Here is a 24,990-nt window from a genome sequence, read left to right as displayed (position 1 = left end):
GGAAGCAATTTGTGCAAAGTCACACAAGGAAGAACTGGAAATTGAAGCCAGATATCCTGTATTGCAAGCTGATGTCTCAGCCACACACCCATCTTCCCCTCCCTCCCCCCTTGCATCTCCCCTCCGTGGTTACCGGGCTCCTGCAAGCAGCCGTCTGCCAGCATGTTCCATTAGTCAGCACTGAATTTTTAATCCCAGTGCAATGCAGGCAAGAAGAAAGCCTGGTATTCGCTTTTGCAGTGGGGGGGGGGGGAGGAAGGGCTAGCATTCCCTTCCCCCCCCCCCCCCCAATAGCCAGATGTGCCTGCTAAAATAAATCAGCAGGGAAAGAACAACTGGTGAGGGTGAAACTGGCACAATTGTTCATCGCTGTTAACAGGCCAGTAAAATTAGAGGGGGCTGTTGCCAGCTGGTTTCTTTGGCGTGGAGCTCTGCTTTGGCACCAGAATCACTCCATTGACTTCAGGGCAGTTATGCCCACTTTACACCAGTGGGAGCTGAGATCAAACAGAGGCCTGACCTCATAGCCGTGGAGGTGTGTGTCACCCTCCAGGTTTCCCTTCCTCTGGCCATGCCTACTGTAGTTAGCTGCCTAGCTTTCATAGGAGGAACAAGGAGGAGCCTGACAGCCAGGGCCAATTTACTTGGTTGCTCAGAGAAGAGCCCAAACATCACAAGAATCTTTATTCTTAGTATCAGGACAATCATGTCAGCCTGTGACCTGAAACAAATCCTGGGCTGACTGCTGCTGAGGACTGCTCTACACTTAGAAGTTTGAGCTGCACGCTGTAGTTAAGCTGATCTAAGCTGCGCTGTAGACAGGGGTAGGTCGATGGAAGAATGCTACTGCCGTACAGGGAGGGAACATACCTGCATCAATGGAAAAACCCCTTCCAGCGACGTAGGAAGCATCTACACCCTGGCGCTACTGTAGCTGCAGCAGTATAGGGCTGATTCTCCCCCTGCCTGATCATTTACCCCACGGCAGAGTGAGCAAACCAGCTTCAGTCTCACTTTGCAGCACAGCTTAAGAGACTATGTGATGTGCCGGGATAAAACCCAGGTCTGCTGGGATCTAGTGCAGGGCTCAGCCTGAGAGGCAAGGAGATATAGACATGTCCTGTGTCTATGAGGGGTGCTGGAGCAGCACCGCTGAAGTGCTGTAGTGTAAATGCTTCTTACATTGAGGGAAAAACCCCTTCTGTCAATGTAGGTAACCCACTTCCATCAATTTAGCTACTGCCACTCAGGGACGAATTCTTCAGTCAACCAGGCTGCATGTAGCCCGAGGGTTAGGTCGGCTTAACTACAGATCAGTGCTTGGGGTGCGAGTTTCCCCACCACCCTGAGCGATATAGCTAAGTTGATCTAAGTTAAGCATAGACCGGAGCACAGCCGGAGACCAGTTTTGTTGGTCAGGGGTTATCTGGAGAAGGATTTAATATTCAGCAACATGCTGGGATTGCTGATCAACATTTACTGCAGCCAGCTTTGAGGTTCAGAATAGCCAAAGCCATGAGATTTGCTGAACTCACGAGATTTTTTTAAAGATTTGGGGTGGGGGAGGGGTATTTGCCATCTAATTTCTAAGTTAAGCCACTAGGACAGGGACCATTTTTTGGTTCTGCACCAAACACAGGGGGTCCTGGTTCATGACTTTGGCTCTTAGACATCACCACAAAACAAATCAAAACGGCAGTAACTTAAGTCCTATTTTCAAGCTTTTTTCTGCACCCCCGAAGGCTGGAAACTCTTAAAATGGAAGTTGAAATTCTCATGTAACCATGACTCCGGGAGCTGGGGATTTAAGAAAAAAGCCACCAAATATTGGGAGATTTACCAGTATGGGGAGGAGTGGGCAGATCCCAAACCGCCAGCTGCAGCCCATGGGAACATAGCACAAGCCCTGAGGGCAGGCTAGGGCCTCACTCAGGTTCAGCTGAGTCCACAACAACAACCTCAGCCTGGCACATTGACCAAGACTCAGCTGGGAAGCAACCAGAGACTTGGTGGGAGGTGGTGGCAGGAAGCTTAGTCTCACGCGTGGGCAATGGGTGCCACCTTGGCTGATGGTGGGGATTGCAGTGGAGCTCTCCAGCAGCAACAGGTTGAGCTAAAGAGTCAAGGCTCCATCAGTAGGCCTGCAATTATCCTTCGCAGTTGGGGAACCTGTGAACACACGCTGACCAGTGGGTTAAATTTGCAATTAAAAGCAGACGCCCTCCCAAAGCCTGTGTGGAAAAGTGCAGCAGATTCCGGGAAGGCACCAGCCCCTTTGATACGCTGACTGCAGTTAAGTATTAAAACCAAAAAAACTTTATTGGAGACGTGATTAACGAGACAAGTACAGAGCAGGTGGAGGAGACACTACTGCCACAGCCAGAGGGATTAAAATAAGTATGCCCAGGAGCACCATGCAACACAAGCCATCATGGCTAGTCCCCTTGGTGCCCACCTGCCTGGAACCCTGTGCAGAGCACAGGATCCAAAGACAGCCCTGAGTCACCTTCTTCAGTGGGAAGGGGCAGCCTGCATAGATTCCAGATTCCAGCATGTGGTGCTCCAGCCCGACATTTGGGATCAGTGCGAAGCATAGCATGCTGGGACTTGTGGTCTTCCAAGGTTGCATAGGTGGGTTGGTAATGAGGCAAGGCTGCGTTGTACAAAATAGAACAAGACCGCAGCCATGCCTCATTATTAACCCCACCTCTTTCCTTCTCAGACCCTTGTTGGAGAGTGGGGAAGGGGGGGGAAGAAATCTCATACGAAAAATCAAGTTTAAAATGCTTATAAAGTTATCCCTGATCATGTACATTCAGCTACTACAAGAGACATTCAGGATCTTAATTCACAACGATCATTCCAAGCACTTTTGTGATAAGTTTCTGTATAGACCACCTCCTGCCTCAGTCCCAAACGGAACGTCCGCCCAGAAAACAGACAACGGGGGTAGATTTCTCCAAAGTCATTTAGACACCAAACTTCCTTATGCCTTTGAAAACAAACCTGCCTCGGAGCCAGGTCAGCAACCGCCCCAGATTTCTGCAGATCAGCCAGGATGTCAAGGGATGAGGGGAGAGGCTGGTGCAGATGCCTTGATTTGCAAGGGCTTATTCTGCAATCGAATCACGAACAGGGCGTGGCTTCTGAGTCGGGGAAACTCCAATATTTAAGTCCAGAAGGGACTTGTTATTCAAGGTCCCTCCTGGCTTAAAAAAAAAAAAAAAAAGCAGCTCGGAGTCAGAATCGCTTTATTGGTGCAGGGCTCCCACCTTTTAACACCGGGTCCCCCCGAGCGCCTGCTTTTAATGATGTGGTTGCACCTCCGATCACACCAACACCCTCCAGCGCCTGATCAGTGGCATCCAGATTAGCACGCGGCTCACCCGGGCTCCCTCTTCTGTGCCACTGTCTTTCCTGGGGATTTTAGCGTCAGCTCTGGCCCATTCTACGGGCTGATCCTTAGGGAGGCAGCGGGCTTGGGTGTAGCAGGGAAGATCGCTGTCCGGTCTGCGGGAAGCATGCGTGGCTGGAAGGCGGAGGGAAGCCTCAGTCAGTCGCTGCTGCTGGAGGAGGAGGAGGAGGAAGAGGAATGCTGCGGGAAGGGGGAGAGAAACCATGAGGCTTGGACCTCGGAGCAGGGCGCTGAGGTGCTGTTGGCAGGTGGATGGCAGAGAGTGGAAAGGAAGGGGTTAACAGGGTCCCGAACTGCTGCCCACGGAAGCAGGGCTCAGCCCCCACAGGGTATCCCCTGCCAATCCCACCGTCCATGCCCTCTCCCGCACGTCACACAGTGTGTGTAGGTGACAGGGAAGCCTGTGACAGTGGGGGGAGGTTGGTGGGGGGGGAAGGGGGATCTTGGGTCTACTGCCAACAAGTCCATGCACCAACACCCTCCCCTGCCACCCCCAGAGGAGTTCCCCTAATTGCATTTCCCCCTCCCCACACGACAAAGAGTGGAGACGAGGAACTAACCCCCCATCCTCTGAACTGGTGCAGTGCGGAGCTAGTAGGGCTGGCTGGGCTCAAACGACATCCAGGACATCCCAAGCCCGGAGCCAGCCGCCCTCCCTGGCTAGGTTCAGTGACAGCATTAATTGCTGAACTTGGGGGGGGGGGACCCACACACAGATGCTGAGGAAAAAAAACCCACAAGCCTTCCCCCCCCCCAGCCCAGCATGCATCCCCCCCCCCATTCTTTCTCCCAACCTCCATCCTAGCATCCGCACCGCACCTCCCACACCATGCCAGAACGCCCCCTCGTCCCTTCCCCCACGCCAATCCCCTCCCCGCATCCCCCCCCGACCTTTCCATGCTTGTGCATCTTGTGCGGCTTGTGCATCTTGTGAGCCTTCTTCATCTTCTTCCTCATCTTCTTCGCCGCCTTCTTATCCAGCACTTGGGTCCCAATGGCGACAGTCCCGGGGATCAAGGGGTTAACGCCCATCCCCCCCGGCATGCCAGGAGCAGGCGGTGGGTAGGGACCCAGGGGGTAGCCAGGCTGCTGGCTGGGGTAAGGGGGTTGAATGGGGTGGCCTGGGGGGTATGCAGGCTGCCCTGGAACTCCTGCTGGAGGGATGGGATAGGAGCCGGGGGGTGCTGTGCCCGGGGGATAGGCAGGATTGGAGCCGGGAGGGTAGGCGGGATTGGAGCCGGGAGGGTAGGCGGGATTGGAGCCGGGAGGGTAGGCTGCTCCGGGGTAGGCACCGGGCTGTCCTGGAAGGAAAATAAACCAGTGTCACAGCCAGCAAGAGACGTGGTGTGGGGCGCTAACCCCCCTCTAGCACTGCCCTGCTTCCAGCCTCAGGGGCTTCCCCACCACAGCTTCCCCTCCAGCAGCACAGGGGAACAAGACAAAGTGTTGCTTCACCGCCAACACCCCCCCTTTGCTGCTTGGGGGGGGGGGGTTCCCCTACCAGAGGCCAGAGCAGTTATCCCCTCTGGAAGGCAATGGTGCCCCAGCTGGTTGCCAGCAGGCGTAACTGAAGCAGGGTCCTGGGAATCTAAGAGCACCAGTTTCAGTGCTGGACCAGCTCCATGGGCTTCGCTAACTCCAACCTCTGTGTGTGTGAATGCCACTAGTGGGGGCCGGCCATAAGAACAGCTGCCACATTGGCTCAGCCCCCTGGGCCACCTAGCCCAGCAGCCTGTCTTCCAGCAGCGAGTACCAGGGAACGAACGGAACAGGGCGATTTATCGAGTGATCCGTCCCCGCTTCTGGCAATCCGAGGCCTAGGGACATGCGGCGCATGGGATGCATCCCAGCTCATCTTGGCTAATAGCTGTCGAGGGACCCATCCTCAAGGAACTTCTCAAGCTTCTGGCTTTCACAACATCCCCTGGCAACAAGTTCCACAGGCTGACTGGGTGTTGGGTGAAACGTGTCTCCTTTGGTTTGTTTTAAGCCTGCTGACTATTAGTCTCGTTGGGAGACCCCTGGTTCTTGTGTTATGGGAAGGGGTAAATAACGCTTCCTTAGTTGCTTTCTTCACACCTTCCATGATTTTATAGACCGCTATCATATCCCTGCCTAGTCAACTCTTTTCTAAAATGAACAGTCCCAGTGTTTTGAATCTCTCTTCATATGGAAGCTGTTCCATTCCCCCCCTAATGATTTTTGTTGCCCTTCCCTGCACTTTTTCCAATTCTAATAGATCTATTTTGAGATGGGGTGACCGGAATGGCATACAGCATTCAAGGTGTGGACGTACCATGGGTTTATACAGTGGCGTTATGATATTTTGTGTCTTCATCTATCCTTTTCCTAATGGTTCCTAATATTCTGTTGGCTTTTTTTGGTGACCACTGCACAATAAGCAGCAGTTTTCAGAGAACTATCCACATTGACTCCAAGATCTCTTTCCAATGTGCATTACTTTGCACTTCCCACCATTGAATTTCAGCTGCCCAGTCACCCAGTTTAGTGAGATCCCTTTGTAACTTTTTGCAATCCGTTTAGACTTACCTATCTTGGGTAATTTTGTATCATATGCAAACTTCGCCACCTCACTCTTCACCCCTTTTTCCAGATCATTTATGAATATGTGGAACAGCCCAGGTTCAACAGGTTGAACAGCACAGGTCCCTTGCTATTTCTCTCTCCCCCCTATGAAAACTGACCATTTATTCCTACCCTTTGTTTCCTATCTTTTAGCTAGTTACTGATCCATGAAAGTACCTTCCCTTTCATCCCATGACTGCCTACTTTGCTTCAGTGTCTTTGGTGAGGGACCTTGTCAAAGACTTTCTGAAAGTCCAAGTACACTATATCCCCTGGATCACCCTTGGCAACGAATTTGTTCACCACCTCAAAGAATTCCAATAGACTGGTGAGGCATGATTTCCCTTTACAAAAGCCATGTTGACTCTTCCCCAGCATATCACGTTCATCTAGGTGTCTGACAACTCTGTTCTTTACTATGACAGTTTCAACCAATTTGCCTGGTACTGAATTTAGTCTTAACGGCCTGTAATTGTCAGGATCGCCTCGGGAGCCTTTTCTACTACCTCCACTCATCTGGTACAGAGGCTGATCTAAGTGAGAAGTTACAAAGCGCAGTTAGTAGTTCTGCAATTTCCTATCTGAGTTCCTTCAGAACTCTTGGGTTGAATCCCCTGGTGTTCCGGTGATTTATTACTGTTTAATTACACAGCTTCCTCTATTGACACCTTAGCCTGGGACGGTTCCTCAGATACGTCACCCAAAAAAGAATGGCTCGGGTCTGGGAATCTCCCTCCCGTGAAGACCGATGCAGAGTTAGCAGGGGCACATGCTGTGCCTGCATCCCACAGAACCTGCCATCAAAACCTCCAGCTCATTTCACACGGGCCACCCATGCCAGGCTGGATTTGAACTTGGCGCCTGAGAGGTGCTGGGACCCGTACCCCTTCTCTCCCCCACCAGGCAAAGAAAGGGGGAGCGTCAGGGGGGAGCAGCTGAGAAAGCTGTCAGACTTGCTGCCACGCCTGCTGCCCCTCACCTGCATTAGGATCCCACATGGTTAGAGAGGAGACGTCTCCCGTCACCTGAAGGGAGAGACACACCGTTAGGCAAAGGGGGTGAGTAGCACAGGGCAAGCACAAGTCACCGGCGCAGCATCGGATTAGCCCAGCCAGCCATAGAGCCTGGAGGAGCCAACACTGGATGGGACAGCCTGCTCGTTGCATCTCTAACCGAGATCAGGGCCCCCCTGGGAGAGCCTAGAGTCTAAACAGACAAAGCATGCAAGGGGAAACCAGAGAGGCAGTGATTTGCCCTAGGTCACCTTGGCAGAGCCAGGATCGGAAGCCCAGGTCTCCTGGCTGCCAGCCCAATGCTCGGCACCAGGACGCACATCCTCGTCAAGAGGCAACTCAGGCAGTCAGGCTGGCAACTGATTTTCTATCCCTCCCAGGAGGAGAAAGCCAGAGCCCTCCCCCCACCCGCCCGCTCCCTTCACCTGCTGGCCCCGCAGCACCTGCACCCAGGCAAGCGAATGGAGGAACAAACAGGATTGCAGGAGGACGCGCCCGCCACACCTATCTAGCCAAGCAGGAAGGGCACGGACCAACATGCAGCCAGAGCGCAGCCCACTCTGGGTCTGGGGGCTCTGAGCCAGGGTAACCTGGAAATCCGCCCCCTTGCCACTGCCCACCCCCTCACAGATCGAGGCACTGGGACACCTACATGGGAGAGACTGCAGGGTTATTTCAGAGTCCCCCACTCTGATCTGCCAGATTCCAAGAGTCACCCTCCACATCGTCCCGCTTCCACTGCTCCAGCCCCACCTGGCTTCCTCTCCCATCCCTCAACACTGCCCCCCACATTCTCCCACCCACAGCCCTCCCCAAACTCCACTTAATCTGTGGTTCAAACCATCAGCCCCCGTCCCTGCCCCACTGCGCTAGGTGCTGCGCGCGCGCGCACGCACGCACGCTCTAAAGCGGTGGTTCCCAATCTGTGGCCAAAAGTGGCGCACGGGGGCTTTCAAAGTGGCCCACAGCTCCCCTCCCGCTGGCTGCAGAAGGGAGCTGCTGCCGAAGGACCCAGGCGGAGTGTGTTTCTGCGGGGCTAAAAGACGGGTGCAGGGTCCATGCTGCAGCCAAAGGGATGGGAGATCAGCGCTTCCCCCTCCCCCTGACTGTAGCAGGCAGGCCCCCCGCATGGGGGGGAGGATACACTTTACTGGGGCCCAGAGGCCCTGGGGGGCCTGGCCCAGGCTGCAACCCCTATTGTGTGGGAGGGGGCCCCTGTTACAAGTTTGTACTGGGCCTGAAAAAATTATGCTTGGGCCCTGGTAGCAGGGAGCATGGCAAAGCGCTCCGCCTAGGTCCATAGGTGGTGGGGTCCCTGCTAGACCCAGAGGGAGGGGAGCTCAGCCTCCTGCAGTGGGGGGGGGGGGACACCTGCTGGCAGGGACTGGAGGCCCTTCAGGATTGTAAAAATGATATCTGTGGCCCTCGAGCCAAAAAGGTTGGGAATCCCTGCTGTCAGGTCTTTACAATCAAGGCCATGGCTCCGTTCCTATTAAACCACCCACCGTATCTGAAACCCAGGCCTCCCGTTCTCTTCCTCCCTCCCCAGACAAGAATTTACAGCTGGATTGAGATGGGGGAAGGGGTCACCTATGCAGGACCCTCCCCCCAGACTCCCTTTGGCACCACCGCCATCCCTTGGCTGGAGTGCCTGCTTTCCATCACTCCCTCCACCCTTTCCCGCCATGCGAGGGGCAGTTACAGGTCAGCTCCCAGCTCTGCCCTGCAGCGGGTGCAATATGGCAGGAGAAGGGGAGGGGTTCGGGGTAGACGATACATCCAGGGGATGGGACTTTGCTACAAGACATGAGCCTATTATGGGCCCAACCCTCAATCCACCACCACCCCTCCCAGCCTGCAGCGCCTGCGCAGCTCTGCACCGGAGCAGCACAAACAACTCAGCTAGGCAAATCGATTCAGGGCAAAGGGAAACCGGCCCGACCCATCCCTTTCCACCCTCCCAAGCAGCGCTGGGTCCAAGGCCAACCAGCTCTAAGTGAGGGAGCTCCACCCCTGAGATCTCAGGAGTTTTTAAAGTTCAGGGGCAGGGGGCAGGTCATGGACACCCCACCCCACCCCCTGCCGCACAGGCCAAGACACGCCTGTTACCGCACGGGGCGGCCCGGTTTCTCTAGCGAAGGTTTGCAGCTCAGGGAGAGGGTCTTCCATGGAGTTACAATGCCAGGCCTCACCCCCACCCCTTTGAAAATTCAGGGGGCTGCTTTCCACTGCCCCCTAAGAGACCCATAGCCAGAGCTGAACTAGTCTAGCAGCTGGGAATCCAATTGGGGGTGTGCAAATTACAGGGATGGGAGAGAGGGGGGCATGGGGGCAAACACAGGGGTGTGCGTGGGGGGTGTGGTAGACAGACAGACAGAAGGGGATGCACAGAGGAATGGACAGACAGAGGGTCATGTAGGGGGGGATGCAGAGAGGAACAGAAGGACAGAGGGGCCTGGAGAGGGGGATGCATAGAAGGGAGGCAGGGAGGGATGGACAGACAGGCGTGCAGCCAAGAAGGACGTGCAGGGAGGGAGAGAGGGACAGACAGAAGGACATGCAGAAGAGGAGGGAGGGCCAGAGGGGCGTGTAGGGGCATGCACAGAGAGAGGGACGGACAGAGGGGGATGCAGAAAAGGAGGGAGGGACGGGGGCGTGTAGGGGGATGCAGGCAGACAGGTGGACAGAGGGAGGGAGGACAGACGGACGGAGGGTGTAGGGGGGAGGCAGACAGACAGGTGGGGGGGGGAGAGGAGATGCAGACAGAGGGCCCCGCATAGCGCTACACAGGCGCCCCCCGTCACCTGGGCCCCAGCCGGCTCCGCTCCCGAGCTCCCACCAGCTGTGCCGCGCCTGCCGCTTCCTGGGAGCGTTCATGGCCCCGGGCCGGGTCCGGCCCGCCCCTGCCGCGCCCCGCTGCCCCCATTGGCTCCCGGCGGCCCGGGGGCGGCCCGCACTGGCTGACCCGGCTGTCCGTCATGCCCGGGGCCGAGTTGGCTGGCAGTGGCCGCCGGCTGCGAGTCCGGCAGGCGTCTCTTAAAGGGCCAGTGTCCCCAGCTGGAGAAGAGGGCCGCTAACCACCCCGCCCGGCAGGGGGCGGGCGGGGGTTTAATTCACTTGGGAAGCGCTTTGAGATCTTCAGATGGGAGGCGGCACAGAAATATCCAGGGGGCTCAGGCTCACTGGGTCGCTCACACCGACCTCCCTAAGCTTATGGATAGTCTGTAAAAAAAATGCACAATTTTAACACTGTCCGTCAATAAATGAACATGTCCGTAGAAGTGGGTAGAAATAAAAGATGTTGTATCTTGTCATGGATCGTCCTCGTCCAGAATCACGCCTTGCACCGTAAAACGACACTGAGCATGCCTTTACCCTTTCCGCTCCTGCACACGCCCAAAGAACCGGTCTGATCGAGTAACCGCAGCTAAAACAATCGCGTCAGTCCCAGTGCCCGTGTACAGACCATCGCGAGCGAGTGCACCCTTTCGTGACAGCATTGTATTGCTTATGGTATTTTTAGTGACGTCAGTCAAACGTTTACCGGGTCAGTGGAAAAAAAATCAACTTCCGATCTTCACGTCAGTAAAAACTAAAATGCAAGGGTGGCCGCCCTGGGCCCACCCTCTCCACTGAAATCCATGTGTGCTCTTCTGAGAGGCAGCAACAACCATAGGAAGGAAGGTCCAGTGGGTAAAGCACCAGCCTGGGGTTCTGGAGGCCTGGGATATATGCTGCCTCAGCGACATATGCCCTGGGTGACCTAAGGCAAGTCATATAACCTACCCTGTGCCTCAGTTTCCCCATGGGGGGGGTGCTGTGATGATAAAATCTGCTAGTAAGTGTAAAGCACCCAGATACTATGGCGAGGGGCACCGTATAAGCACTGAACTAGAGACAGGAAGCGAGGCGATGACTTGAACTTTGTGTTATTCATCACGTCTAAAGCGCCCAAGGGGTGCCAGACGCCTTTCTAAGGAACAGGAGTGAATTCAGAAGGGATCAGGCCATGCTTCAAGTGGGCTGAAAAAAGTGTCTATCGGAAGCTGGGCACAACGGCTTTTGTAAAACAGAGTTTAGGGTGCGCCCCAGAGATCCCCCCCCCCCCCACACACACACGCTTTAAGCAGTGGGAGCAGGACCTGCTCCTGAGCGATTACTCAGTGCCAGGCTGGAGAGCTGGGCGTGTGCGTGGGTGGGTGTCTCAAGGGCACAGGCCCTGTCCGGGAGCCCAGCCAAGTTAGCGCGCCGTGTGCTATGCATAACTCTGATGACGCTGCATGAAAGCAAAGCTCACCTGACAGCAGCACCAAGGTCAATGAGCTGCTGGTTGCACTGAAAGTACATTAAAAAAACAAAACCAAACCCGAGAGGCCTGTAGCACTTTAAAGACTAACACATTTAATTTCTGCAGGCATAAGCTTTGGTGGGCTGTAACCCACTTTGTCAGATGTAAGGAATAAGGAGGTATATATACACATACCCAGGTGTAAGGAACAACAATGGGGAAGTAGATATAAGCAAAGGCCATTCAGTTAGAGTAGCTGAGGTCTATTCACAACCATTGATTAGGAGGTGAGAATGTGTGAACACTGACAATTACTTCTGGTAATGAGAGAACCATTCCAAGTCCCGATTCAGACCCAGTTTGATTGTGTCAAGTTTGCAGATGATTTCTAGTTCTGCAGTTTCTCTTTGAAGTCTGTTTTTGAAGGTTTTTTGTAGAAGAATGGCAACTTTCAAGTCAATTACAGAGTGTCCTGGGAGACTGAAGTGTTCTCCGACTGGTTTATGGATGTTGTTATTTTTTATGTCTGATTTGTGTCCATTTCTTCTTTTGCGTAGCGACAGTCCGGTTTGGCCAATGTACATGGCAGAGGGGCATTGCTGGCACATATTACATTAGTAGATGTGCAGTACATTGTTCCTATGGGCAATGGGGGGGAGGGAGCTAGAATTAGACAAGGGGAAAGGGATTTGGGGAGGGGGCTTTCTTGGGAAAACTGGCAAAGTTTTATTGGGTTGTTTTCTAGTCAGGTCTAGTGGTTACAGCAGGAGATTGGAAGCCAGGACTCCTGGGCTCTATCTCTGGCAGGGGAGTGGTGTCTAGTGGTTAGAGCATATAGCCTGAGAGTCAGGACTCCTGGGTTCTGTTCCCAGCTCTGGTTGGGGAGTGGGGTCTACTGGTTAGAGCAGGAGGGGCTGGGAGGCAGAACTCCTGGGTTCTGTTCCTACTGCTGGGAGGGGAGCAGGGTCTAGTGGTTACAGCATGTGGGGCTGGGAAGCAGGACACAGCTGTAATTAATATAATGGAGGACCCTTTACTGAGGCTGCTGGACGCAGACTGCCCCTGAGATTCCCTCTGGTTAGTGCCATGACATGAGACCTCCCTAAATCCTAGCCTGGCTTCAGCTGCCATGGGAGGCAATACTGAGCACGCTGCAGGCTCTGGTTCCAGCTCTGGCACTACAGGTAATACGGGGGCATATACCTCACTTACCCTGTGCCTCAGTTTACCTTCCTGTAAAAATGGGGACACCACCCCCGACCCGGGACAGAAGGGGAGATCTGGGGGTGCCTGAACCTTCATTCATTAGTATTTGCAAGGCAGGAGATGTGCAAATATTAGTGACAGATAAAAGACCAGCCCAGATCCTTCCCAGTTGAGGCGCATGTTCAGCATTGCCAAGGCCTGAAGAAGTCACCTGCTGGATTTCTCCTGGGCTGAGACCTAGGAAGCAATTTCAGCCCGAGGGTTTCAGAATCCCTCTGCAGGTTAGAACAAGGCGGGAGGCAGCCTTGCCCAGCAATAGGAGCCGTGATTGCGCCCTGTACATTTCAGAGGCAAGTCTCTGGAGTCCTTTGCGGTGAAGGGTCAGTGAGAAGTGTCATTATTCTGGGCTGCTGGTAAGAGGAAGAACCAGAGGCTCCACTGCACCAGATCGCAGACCAATGGTTAGCGGGGGAGACTGGGCACCAGGACGACTCCCTGCTCTGGGAAGCAGTGGGGTCTAGTGGATAAAGCACCAGACTGGGCCTCAGGAGACCTGAGAGCTCCTCCCAGCACTGCTGGGCGACCGTGGGCAACGCACGTCCCCGCTCTGTGCCTCAGTTTCCCTGTATGTAAAAGGGGGCTAATGATCCTGCCCTGCTTTGAGATCTCTGGGAGAAAAGCCCCAGGCAGCGCGATTAGCGAGTGCCAGCCTCTCTCCTCTCTGTTTAACCACAGCTCCCACGGGCCCATCCTGCGCAGAATCCTCCATCGGACCAATGGCTCAGCTCACCCAGAATCCTCAGCTCCCAGCTGGCTCAGACCAGGAGCACACTGACTATAAACCCAACGTACATTTAAAACCAAGACCCTACCAAAACAAAACTCTCCACTGCCCTCCTGGTTCTCCCCGTGGGGAGAGAGTGAGCCACAGGTGACAGGCGGGAGTTGGAATGGAAGGCGCTTGGATGCTCCTGGGATGAGAGCAGGGTAAGACCCTGTCTGGAACAGAAGAGATGCCTGGGTGTTTTTCTCCTGCCATACTGGAACCGTCCAGCCCCACGCCTCTTGCTGTAGCACCACCCTTGCTCTAAGAGACTCGATCGCAGACTGTAAGTACCGGCATGTGCTCGTCAATCTAGTAGACAAGGATCTGACAAGGTCCAAGGGTCGTGGGGGCTTCTCCAATCAAGACTGGAGGTTTTTCTGACAGATCTGCTCTAGTTCAAGCAGGACTGAGTTCAGGGCCGTTCTCTGGCCTGCGTTGTGTACGTCGGACGAGAGGCTCACAGACATCCCTTTGGGCCTTCCAGTCTATGCGCATCCTGCGGCAACAGACCAGATTAACTCGGCACCCCTCTTCCGGCAGCACCAGGTGAGTTCACGCGCTCATCCTTAGCTCACTTGCCAGTGGCCCATCTACCCCACCTCCTCCCACACCCCGTCACTCAGACCAGTCTGTATCGATGTATGACTCAGGCTTTATTTCCAGCCAGTCCCCCTGGACAAATATTACGGGTCAAAGTACCCCCGCAGGCATCTCGTCTGCCCCTCCCCTCTCTGGGGCTCAGAGAAGCCCTGGGCTGCATTTTCTGCAGGCTGGGTGGGTGAGGGGATTCCCGATTCCCCCCGTGCAAATCGGAATAAATGAAGGCGCTTTCCCCATCCCTGGGGCGTGTGCGTGTCAATATCGTTCTCGCCAGAGGGGGGAGCTGGGGCACAGAGAGGCGACGGGAGATTCTCACAGCGAGTCCGGGGCAGGTCTGGGAATGGAACCCAGGAGTACCACAGGTTGAGAAACTATGAGTCAGAGCAGCCCTTAGGCTGCCGTGACCCCAGGGGGCTGGGCCCAGAATACGGGGCGCACAATTAACCCTCACAAGCAGCCAACCAAACAGAAATCTGCAGCCGGGCAGCCCTGGGACTCGCCCCCTTGATCTGGGGAACAAACCCACGGCCGCAACCATGCAGGCATGGCTTCCAGCCAAGCTGCCTGCACCCCGCCGGACGGGGTACGGCCTATACCCCTCCTGCCAGCCGGGGGGGAGGCTGGACAAGAGCCGCGTCAGCTCCACTAGGGGGCGACGTGCTTGAGTGTGCGCACAGGCAACTCCCATCCCATCCAGCAGGGGGCAGCAGTGGGTTCAAATCCAGCCTAGGTGGGGGTGATCGAATGCAGGGGGGCAGCTTGGGGCCAGGCGGCAGCGGGGCCCAGGACCGCCAGGTTTAGATACAGCAGGCAACAGCAGGGGCGACGAGGGCAGGGCGCCGCCCCCCGGTGTCCCTCTCCCTCCATCAGCCCCAGGAGCGTTCCCAGCCACCGCGGCCCAGTGGCGGTTGCGGACGGGGAGCGGAGCAGCCCCCGTGCCAGCTCAGCATGGCCCTGCCGGCAATTCAGCCCCCAGCTCCTGGAGCCGCTGGTGGGCACACTCGGCTGTCAGCCGGGCCTCGGGGTCGGGGTCCCAGCAGTCCTCCAGCAGCTCCCGCAGGCAGATGGAGACCTAGGGCAGGAGGGGAGAGGGGTTGCTCAGGGCATGGGTGGCTCCAGAGCCCAAGGCTGGCTGGGGGGTGGGTTGCCCCAACAAAGAGATCCTGTTGCCGCAGATGCAAGACGCCCACTGGTGGGGTCAGGCCAGGGGGCACGGCTCTAAGCCCCCAGGGAATAGCGTAACATCTGGGGGGTCGCCAAAGGGTCTCAGGGGTCGCATGACATATTTATTGGGCGCCGGCCCATTCAACTGGCAGCAGCGCTATCCACGGTCCCCCTCGCCTCCTCCCTTCCCCACTAGTGCCCCCCTCCCCTGCCCCGTCTCCCTCCCTCCCTCAGCCCCCTTACCTGGCCTGTCCCCCTCCAAGAGTCAGGGATGACTGGCCTCCTCCTCTCCTCCACAGCCAGTCTCCTCAGCTCCCAGTAGTTGGGACTGCCACCTAGCTCCGCCTCATAGGCCAGCTGGTAGGCAGGGACCCCACAGCCTGGGGGAGGAGAAAGGGAGACACATGGGGGTGAAACAGCCGGGGTTCCCATCAGCCCCCATCCAGCCCATCCCCTAAGACGCCTGGGGTACCAGGGGCTGGCTCAGTGTGCGAGTGTGTGTCTCCCTCAAGTGGCCAGGAGAGCAGATAAAAGCCCTACTACTGCTGCCGGTTAACGGGGATTCCCCTTGGATTCAAGGGGCCTGATTCTGGGTAATCCGCAGGGTGCATTGGCAGCCCAGAGGAGCCTTCCAGTGGAGCTATATCGCCCCCTTGAGAGTCTCCCGCATGCAGCAGGCTCCCCCCCAGTTGGTGTGGGGCTGGCGTGACCACATGGCTCTGCCCCCCGCCAGCACAGGAACGGGCTAAATGAGAATTAGACCCACTGGACCTGCCTCTGGCGCCAGAGCCCCCTCGCTCCTGGGTGGCCTGGTGCGCTGCTCCCACCAGCAGGCCAATGAGCGATGCCCCCACAGCCCCATGACCCCAGGGGCTGGGCTCCCAGACGCCTCCTCGGGGCAGGGACGGTTGTGCAGCACTGACTGCTCCAGCCCGGGTGGGGGTGTGTGAATTTGGGTGTTATTGCTCCAAACCCCCACAAGGTGGCAGCATTTCCAGCCCTTTATTTGTCTGTGCCACCACCAGGCAGGCTGTGGGGGGAGGGGAGGGTCTTGATTTGATGGGGTGGGGGGGGAGAGTAATTCTCGGGGGAGGGAAGGGGGCGTTTGAGGCTTTCAAGGGACTGATCCCCAGCACGGCCCACGGGGAGGGGTGCTGCATACAATGCGGCCTTGGCTGGGCAATAGCTAAGCTGGGGGACGTACAGGGGTGGCTTGAGATGCCGTGGGGTGCAGGGAGGGAGCAGCTAGACGGGATCTTCCGGTGCTCAGGAGTCCCCATTGCTCAGGACGTTTGAAGCCAGGCAGGACAGAGGTCTGGGGGATGGACTCCAGGCCCGGATCCTGCCTGGCACGGCCTAGCTGGGATCAGGGGGGAGGGGTTCCCGCCCAGCTCCGAGCCCCATAGCCGCTCACCCGGGAAGAGGACGGAGCATCTGGTCAGGATCTCCCAGAGCAGCAGGGCCAGGGAGTAGACGTCGGCCTGCTTCAGCGCGCGGCCCCAGTGCTTCAGGTCCAGGCTCTCGTCCAGGATCTCAGGGGCCATGTACCGCTCGGTCCCTGCCTGGGACGGGAGCAGGCAGCTCAGCGCCGGCCGCCTACGTGCCGAGGTGCCCCCGCGGGCACCCGTGATTCACACCCTCTCCCCAACCAGCCTCCTTCCCAGGGGCTCCCCTCCCTCAGCCCCCCCCCCATGCTCCAGCACGCTCTGACGGGCTCACGTGTGATCACGCACATCAGATGCCCCCAGCCTCCCCCTTCGGGCCCCCCCCCATGAAAACGTCCCCTCTCTGCCCCACATGTGCGGGGGTGCCCCTCTCCAGCCGGCCCCATGGCCCCATTCTCTGAGCCCGTGCACGCCCCCGGGGGGGGGGGACATGGCTACCTTCCTGATGCCAACGTCCACGCGCACCCCGTCCTGTCGCTCCAGGCGCTTGGGGAGCACCACGGCCAGGCCGAAGTCACCAATGGCGCAGCTCCGGTCCTCCCGCACCAGCACGTTCTGGCTGCTCAGGTCCCGGTGCGCCACACTGGGTTTGTGCAGGCCTGGCACCAAGGGGATGGGCGTTAGGGAGGGTCCAGCTGCCCGGGGGGGCGGGGGGAAGGGAGAGAAGCCACTGTGCCTCTCCACACCACCGGAGGGCAAACCCTGGACCCCCCCCACCCCCTGGGACAGGCACAGAGAAGGAGACATTGCAGACTCCACCAGCTCAGCTGCATGAGGGGGTGGGGGCATGGTGGACCCCTGGCTGTGATTGGCTGGGGGAGGGGAGGGCTGCTGGGCCATCTTTCCTATCCACACCCCCAGCTCCTGGGCTCCCCCCTGAGGATGGGCCAACTCATCACACTGAGGCTGTGGGCGGGGCTAACTCACCACATTGCAGCCAGATGGGCACCTGGGGGGGGGGGTGGAGGGAGAGCCCAGCTGTGCCTGCAGCCATGGGGTGAGAGGGGGGTGACCGGGCAGGGCAAACCATTGCTCCAGGGTCTTGCCGCTGCGGGACCCCAGGAGCTCTCACCGTCCTGCCAGAGCTCCTCGTGCAGGAAGGCCAGCCCCCGGGCCAGCGACAGGGCCAGTCGGACAGTGCCGTCCCAGGCGCTGACGTGCTGGCTCAGGAAGTGTCTCAGGGAACCCTGCAGGCAGACAGAGCCTGGCTAAACTGGAGCCAGGGCCGGAATCCCAGGGGCCGACGGGACCCCACTGGGTCCATCTGGTGCAGCCCTGACCCCGAGGCACCCTGTTTTCCAGGACCCTCTTCAGTCTGGCTGTGAAACCCCAAGTGGGGAGGGGGCTCCCCAGCCTTTCCCCGGCCGGATCCATCCCCCTGGTGGAAAATGACGAGGCCCCCAGCCCTTCCCCTGGGGACAATTCCCCGGCTGGACCCATCCCTGGTCGGAAAGATTTTTCTGAATACACTCAATTTTCTCTCTCGATTGCACCCCACTGAGAACAAAGCAGAATTCCCCTCCTGCCCCGAGCGCAGGGGGGCGTTCACTCAATCCCCAGGCCATTCTGCATGTGCCCAGTAGAGGGCAATGGCAAACCCCCCCCCTCCTCCTCCACACACACACACACCCCGGCCCGGCCATGGGGCAAGCACTCACCGCTGGGTAGAGCTGCAACACCAGCAGGCTCCCTTGATCCCCGCGCACCCCTCCTCGCCCGGCCGCCAGGAGCCGGGCCACGTTGTCGTGGTCCATCAGAGGCAGGCTGTGCACGGCCCACTCGGCCGCGAAGTGCCGGGAGCAGGCGGCGGGGAAGGCCTTGATGGCGACAGGCATCTGGTGCAGGGTGCCCTGCCACACCACGGAGAAGCGCCCGTCCTGGAGCACCTGCAGGGGACCCCCCCCCATACACAGATAGGTGCCTGCCCTGGCACCGGGGTGGGCAAGGGCAACCGCCCACCTCCCTGGGACAGAGAAGGGAAGCATAAAACCTAGTCTTATCCTAGGCAGGGCACTGCTGTGGGGAAGCTCACAGCGCAGGTGTCCCAGCTGGGCACTGCTGTGGGGAAGCTCACAGCGCCGGAGCCCATGGCTGGGCACTGCTGTGGGGAAGCTCACAGCGCCGGAGCCCATGGCTGGGCGCGGCTGCAGGGATGCTCAGCAGGGGTGGATAACATTTATTTTTATTTTTTTTTTTCATTCCCATGGGAGTTAGGTGCCTAACCTTTGGAAAATCCCTCTGGGCACCTATTTGCATCTTTCGGTGCCTAAATACCTTTGCAAGTCTCCACAGTGAGACAATCCATCAATTCACTGAAGCCGGAGAATTCTCTCTTTGTTGAATAAACCAGCGAGTTTTGAATGCAAAATGTGTCTTGCTAAACTTACGTTTTTGGCCCCCCCCATTTATCCAGGACCTTTCAGGTCGTTTTATTTAACTAATTAAAACGTTATAAAATGCCGCTCGTGTGCATTTTTATTGGCATTCCTATGTCCATCCACCCGCAGCTTGAGACAAACCACAAGTAAAAAAATCCTCGGCTACGAAATAAGGAACGTGGCCTTCGCTGTTTTCTAATCATCCCAAATGTCAAAATTAAGATGTTGAATATATCAAAGTTACGCTGCGTAGCTGCTCAAATACAATGTGTACTGCTAGAACGTGTCCTCCCGCCTGGCAAAAAGAAGGACCAAATTTAGGCTAGATTTAGTTGCAAATCACCACGTTTGAATGGTCACCCACCACCGAGAACGGACCGTTAGGAACAGAACTCAAAGATACAACTGCAAACTGCAATTCAAAGCAATGGTTTAAGTCAAGGTTTCCTGCTGGTTGATTTAAATCAAGATTAAAATTACTGATTTAAATCACTGCCCTGAAGTTCGCAGTGCTGGAGGTCCTGCCCGGCACTGCCGTGGGGAAGCTCGCAGCGCTGGAGTCCCTGCCTGGCACTGCCAGTATAAACACCTGCTGGCATAGGCCAGGATTGATCCGCCTCCTCCCACAGCCCACGGGGGACGTGCCAGGCGACTCGTGCTCTCCCCCCTGCAGACCCAGCCCGCAACCCGCATGGACAGAGGTGAGACCGAGGCATAGGCCAGTCCGTGCTGTCAGCCCCACCGCTGCCACCAAGCAAGACCTGGAGGAACTGGAGCGCTGGCAGCTCCTGGCTGGGGGGTTCCCTCTCATGGCTGGAACAGGGGTCCATGGTGATCTTGGTCAGCTCCTGACTATCCTCCCGGCGCAGCAGCACTGCACAAACCTTCACCCTTCTCAGCACTGAGGAGAGACAGAGAGAGAGATTCCCCCCCGCGGTAACACAGGCGCACCTCCAGGGCGGTGGCCCTGAGAATGGGCCGAACGCCCAACTGCGGCGTGTTGCCCGGGGACTAGTGCACTGAGCTGCAGGGCCCACGGGCCGCTCAAATCAACCCAGAGTGTGTGTGTGTGTATAGACAGACAGGGTGAGTCATACACTAACAGAGTGTGTGTGTGTGTGTGTGTGTAAAGAGACAGACGGTTTGTGTGCAGACAGACAGACAGTGCGGGCGTGGATGTCTGTGAGTCACACACCAACCCAGTTTGTGTGTGTGTGTGTGTGTGTGTGTAGAGAGAGATAGACAGATGCTGTATACAGACAGACTGTGTGTGTGTGGAGAGACAGGCTGTGTATACAGACAGACAGCCCACGTGTGTGTGTATGTGTGTGTGAATCGTACACCAGCCCAATGTGTGTGTGTGTGTGTCAGACTGTGCGTGTACCTACGTGTGAGGCAGAAGCAAGGGCTGGTGAGGGGGAGAGGGACAGGGAGTCTAATAAATACTAAGAACCACTCCCTCCCCCAGCGCCCTAAGCCCTGTGATTTCAACAGGGCGCTTGAGCTGAGGGGAGTTAGGGGCATTGGGCCTTGTCAGGCTGCGGCCACTAGAGGGCAGCCTGATCCCAGACTGGCAGAGCTGCCTCCAGCAGGGGGCAGCAGTGTCCATGGGCAATTAACTGGCTTCGTGCCCCAGGCCGGAGCGCCCCCTGCTGACTGGGACCAGGGACCACAGCCACGTTAGAGTCTTTCCCTCCCCCGAATGCCTGGGGCTGGTGCTGAAGGGTCCCAGGTTCCACCACCGGGAGGGCCAGCCCCTGGTCGGTTGTGCTGCCAGCCCAGGGCCGGACACCTGTCGTGGAGGGCAGGGGGTGGCATGATGGCATCTAAAGCCCCACTGCCCCCCCTATGCTGATGGGGCGGCAGAGCCGGGAGGCGGGGGCCATACCTAGGAAGGCCAAGCAGCCGAGGAAGAGCAGCAGCGGGCAGGCCACGGCAATCCAGATGGTGCCAGTCGGAGCAGGCCTGGGCGAATCTGCGGAAGAGGCAGAAAGCCGGGGAGAGCGAACTGACAACCCAGCCCCAGACACGGCAGCCGGCGACGGGGCCCGGGCTCCGACGAGAGGGGCACCCGGGACACTGCTCCCGCTGGGGGTCGGGATCCAGCCGCCGCCTGCCCGCCCCCTCGGGTGCGCCCCCCAGCGCCGGGCCCAGGCCTGCACTAAACGTCCCAAGCAACGGGGCTCCTGGGCCATTCCCTGGGGGCACCGTTCCCGGCAGGATCTGCGCCCCTGTCAGGGAATGTGGGGCCCCCAGGCCTCCCCCCAAGAGAGGATTCCTGACCCTTTTCTTAATCAGCTCCCATGACCTCCTGCATCCGCTGGGCCCAGTGGCCACCTCTCCCGGCTAGCCACTAGCCAGGCCCGCTCCTGCAGCGGAGAGGCTGAGGAGTGCCCATGGCGCGGAGACGGGACAGGGGGGCTGCCGGAGCCCCTCACAACCGTCCCGCCCACGGACGCGCCTCTGCTCCAACTTTAATTAAACTCCAGGAGAAAGGACGGCTCATCCCCCGCCCCCCCTCAGCCGCCAACATTCCTGTATCCTCCCCCTGCTGCAGCCCATCAAAGGGGGGGGAGCCGGGTCTCGGCACTACAAAGCTATGGGGGGAGTCAAGGGGGGGGGGAACCAGCCCCAGGCATGCTGCTAAAGAAGCGGGGCTGTTAGATCCTGGGCCTGGCTAGTTCCAGCTGGGCACCCTTACTGGCAGATGCCAAGATATTCCCTGTGCAGGGAGTGGGGTCTAGTGGTTAGAGCGGGGGGGCTGGGAGTCAGGACTCCTGGGTTCTATCCCCAGCTTGGGGAAGGGAGTGGGGTCTAGTGGTGAGAGCGGGGGAGGGCTGCATCTGGGGCACAGGGGGGCTCGTCCCATCACTTTCTCTCCTCTCTGCTGCAGGAATGAAGGAACGCAGGCGGTGCGGGGAAGGCGCCGGATAGAGGGGTGCAGGCGGAGCGGGGGGAATTAACCCCTCCTCTGCTGGTCTGTGCCACCGCTGCGTGGCCCCTTTGCGCCCGCTGGGCCCTGCTGGCCTGTGCCGGCGGATGGGGCTCAAGAGGTCCCTGACCCCCGCTCCCCTCACGGGGGCACTGAGATCCAACGCCCGGGGCCAGGGCTCGCCAGCTGGTCTCTCCCCCACCCCTGGCGGCTCTCACTGGGGAACCAGGCAGAGTCTGCTCAGGGCAAACCTAGGCCAGGCGCCCAGCACAGGACTGGTCTATCGGGTGCCGCTCAGGGCCCAGCTCCCCTCCCTGTGCTGAGCCCTCTGGGCGCCAAGGGGAGGGTCGTCCCCCCTCCACCCCATCCCGCAGCCCTCGCTGTGGGGCAGAGCAAGAATGAGAATGTGAGCTCCCCCTCCCCTGCTCTAACCAGTGTACACCATTTCCCCCCCCAAGCTGGGCATAGAACCCAGGAGTCCTGGCTCCCACCACTAGACCGCACTCCCCACAGAAGGTTCTGCAGCCCCAGAGGGGCGTCACACAGGGTCATGGCAACTGCTCGGCGGGCCGGGCAGCGTCGCCGGCCCAGCCCAGTCCCGTGTGAGTGCCGGGCTCCCCGGCCTCCCAGCTGCTTATCAGGGTGACTCAGCGCCCTGGCGCTCGCACTCCCCTGCCTGGCTCGCCTCCCCAAGGTCTGTGGGGAGAGCATCCAGATAGCCGGGGGCTCCCCCAGGACCGTGCACCTGCTGGGGGGCGGGGAGGGGAGAGCCGGGGGGTGGGGGTTACACAGTGACTGCCCCGTGCGAAACAGAGGGTCCCACTCCTGGGGGGTGAGGGGTTACAGAGAGGACACGGGCAGGGGCAGGCGTCCTTCCCCCAGCTCTGCCGGTGCCCCTCGATCCCGACCCACAGCCCCCTGCTACCTCCGCCCTGGGCTGCCCCCCAGCTCTGCCGGTGCCCCTCGATCCCAGACACCCCCAGCTCTGCAGCCGGATGGACACGGGAGTTCCCCTGTTGTCACCCAGCCCTGGTGCCCGGCTGGCGTGAGGGGACCCAGGCCTGTGCCCGTGGTGGTGGAAGGCCTGGGCTCTGGGTCCCCTGCCCGGAGAAGCAGCCTCAGGAACCGACTCCCGCGCGGCTCGGACCCGGGGCCCCTCCAGAGTCTACCTGGGCGGGACGAGGAGCCCCCTGACCTCAGCCCCCCACAGCTCCTGCAGGCTCTGGGGGGATCCCTGCACGGGCAGATGGATGCTGGATCCGCTCCCAAGCCTGTGCGCCCAAAAGATGCCCCTTTCCCAAGGCAAACACCCCCCCCCCGCCTCCCCCCCGCCCAGCTCCGGGGGCCCGTGGCCCTGGCACCTTGCGGGGCGGCGGGGGCCCCCAGCCGGCTGACGTTGGCGTTGCAGAGGTCGGAGTGGCACATGCAGCGCAGGAACGTGGCCCCGAAGCTGTGGAAGGGGCTGGGTTCGCAGGCCGGGGTCTCGCAGCCGTCGCTGTCGCTGCTCCAGCAACCTGGCCTCCCGCAGACAGACAGACAGACAGACGGAGCCGTCAGGGAACCGAGCCCCGCCAGCATCACAGTCTCCTCTCTTCTCCCCTCCCTTCCCCCACGGTGCCCCCAGGGCATGTCTGCCATGTAGGTGCCCGGCCCTTCTCCTGCCCCCTTCACTGGCTGAGCTGAGCCAGCTGTCGCCTGGCTGGACACGGGGCGGGAGGGCAGCCAGAGAGCAGGTCGGGCCCTTCCCCTCCTGGGACCTTGCAGGGGCAAGAGACACAAACGCGGCTTTCAGACTCCCTCTTCGTGGAACCCAGGAGTTCTGACTCCCAGCTCCCCCGCTCTACCCACTAGTCCCCACTCCCCTCCCCTCCCCGGGGCTAGAACCCAGGAGTTCTGACTCCCAGCTCCCCCTCCGCTCCGCTCTACCCACTAGACCCCACACCCCTCCCAGATGAGGAATAGAACCCGATATAGACGTCCCGATATGATGAGGACTGTCCCGATATCAGGGGCTTGGTCTTATATAGGCAAATATGCTCCCCCCCCACCACCCAACAATAAAAGGGTCCCGATGTTCCCCGCTGGCTGTCGGCCACCCCTCGCCTGCCCCCATCTCTTCGGCAGCGCCTCACCTTGCCTCACCACCTGAAGCCAGCCGCGGCTTTGGTTCCAGATCCCGAAGCAGCACTGGCTGTGGAGGCAGAGCATGGTGCCCCGCTCCGCGCCCCCCAGCAGACGCCCCTGCTTGCGCATGGTGTCCTTCTTGGTGCCGGGGGCCTCATAGAAGACACAGCTCCGGTTCCCGCTCAGGACGCCTGGGGAGACACAGGAGGCTCAGCTGGGCGGGTGCAGGACGCACACCCGCTCTCTCCCCCCGCCCCCCCCCCCAGGGCAGCAGCCGATGCAAGCCCTGCTGCCACGGGGCACAAGGGCCCCCCTCGCCCGTACCCGGCACCCCTAGGCTCAGCCAGAGAGACAGCCCCCGAAGCAGGCGGAGGGCTCGGGGATGCATGGTCGCCCCATCCAGCCAGTGGTCCTTCTTCCAGCACCTGGAGAGCGCGTGTGAGCCCAGCCGGCCCTCCCCCCAGGGCCCAGCACAGGTGGGAAGGACTTGGCCAGCTCCGCGCGTGGGATGGGGCTGAGACGCCGGAGGCAGCAGGGAACAAGGGTGGCGCTCCCCCGCACCCCGCTCTGATCCTGTCCCCGCCCTGGGACTCAGCCCCCATGGGCCCTGCTTCCCACCTTGGCCCCTGGCCCGGGGGCTGGCACTTAGCCACGAAACCAGCGTATCCTGCCGGGGTCTGTATCCGCGACTCTCGCCTGCTCATGGGAGCGGGGCAGCAATTTCAACGCCCGGAGCCCTGATCCGGACGTAAACGGCTCCAAGGCCTGTTCCCAGCCCCAAGCCGCCCTCATAAGGCCCAGTTTCCATTTCTAATCAGTGGCCAGGGACGGAAACACGGCTCCATACCCCCAGCCCCGGCAGCAGGCCTTAAGCTGCAACACTAACGCCAGCAGGCGTTACCATCCTGCCTCCCTCAACATGCCCCCGCCCCGCTGAGCTGCTACGGGATTGGGCTCAGTATCTCTGTGGATCAGGGCCGTGTCGCCTGAGCGCCCGCGCGGCTGGTGACCGC

At 59.0% G+C, this 24,990-nt stretch overlaps 2 protein-coding genes across 2 annotated transcripts; both read right to left on the bottom strand.

Annotated features, from left to right (window-relative positions):
* Positions 1 to 2,303: 2,303 nt before the first annotated feature.
* On the bottom strand, positions 2,304 to 9,935 carry PRR13 (proline rich 13). Its single transcript, XM_067529648.1, has 4 exons — positions 9,819 to 9,935; positions 6,981 to 7,026; positions 4,307 to 4,716; positions 2,304 to 3,595 (listed from the first exon to the last, which is right to left on the bottom strand). The coding sequence occupies exons 2-4, from the start codon at positions 6,997 to 6,999 to the stop codon at positions 3,554 to 3,556; spliced, it is 471 nt and encodes a 156-aa protein (XP_067385749.1). The 5' UTR covers positions 7,000 to 7,026; positions 9,819 to 9,935; the 3' UTR covers positions 2,304 to 3,553.
* A 4,039-nt stretch (positions 9,936 to 13,974) lies between these two features.
* On the bottom strand, positions 13,975 to 24,396 carry AMHR2 (anti-Mullerian hormone receptor type 2). The gene is made up of 11 exons (XM_067529529.1): positions 24,302 to 24,396; positions 23,986 to 24,168; positions 23,215 to 23,367; positions 20,810 to 20,896; positions 19,683 to 19,822; positions 18,202 to 18,429; positions 17,616 to 17,730; positions 16,982 to 17,142; positions 16,513 to 16,660; positions 15,342 to 15,478; positions 13,975 to 15,006 (listed from the first exon to the last, which is right to left on the bottom strand). Exons 1-11 carry the CDS (start codon positions 24,363 to 24,365, stop codon positions 14,878 to 14,880), a joined length of 1,545 nt encoding a protein of 514 aa, XP_067385630.1. The 5' UTR covers positions 24,366 to 24,396; the 3' UTR covers positions 13,975 to 14,877.
* Between the last annotated feature and the right edge of the window lie 594 nt (positions 24,397 to 24,990).

This window comes from Emydura macquarii, unplaced genomic scaffold (genome assembly GCF_026122565.2).
Source record: "Emydura macquarii macquarii isolate MOO-44397 ecotype Brisbane River unplaced genomic scaffold, CSIRO-AGI_Emac_v2 contig_2994, whole genome shotgun sequence".
Classification (NCBI taxonomy): Eukaryota; Metazoa; Chordata; order Testudines; family Chelidae; genus Emydura; species Emydura macquarii.
This window is presented reverse-complemented; position numbering and strand designations above follow the sequence as displayed.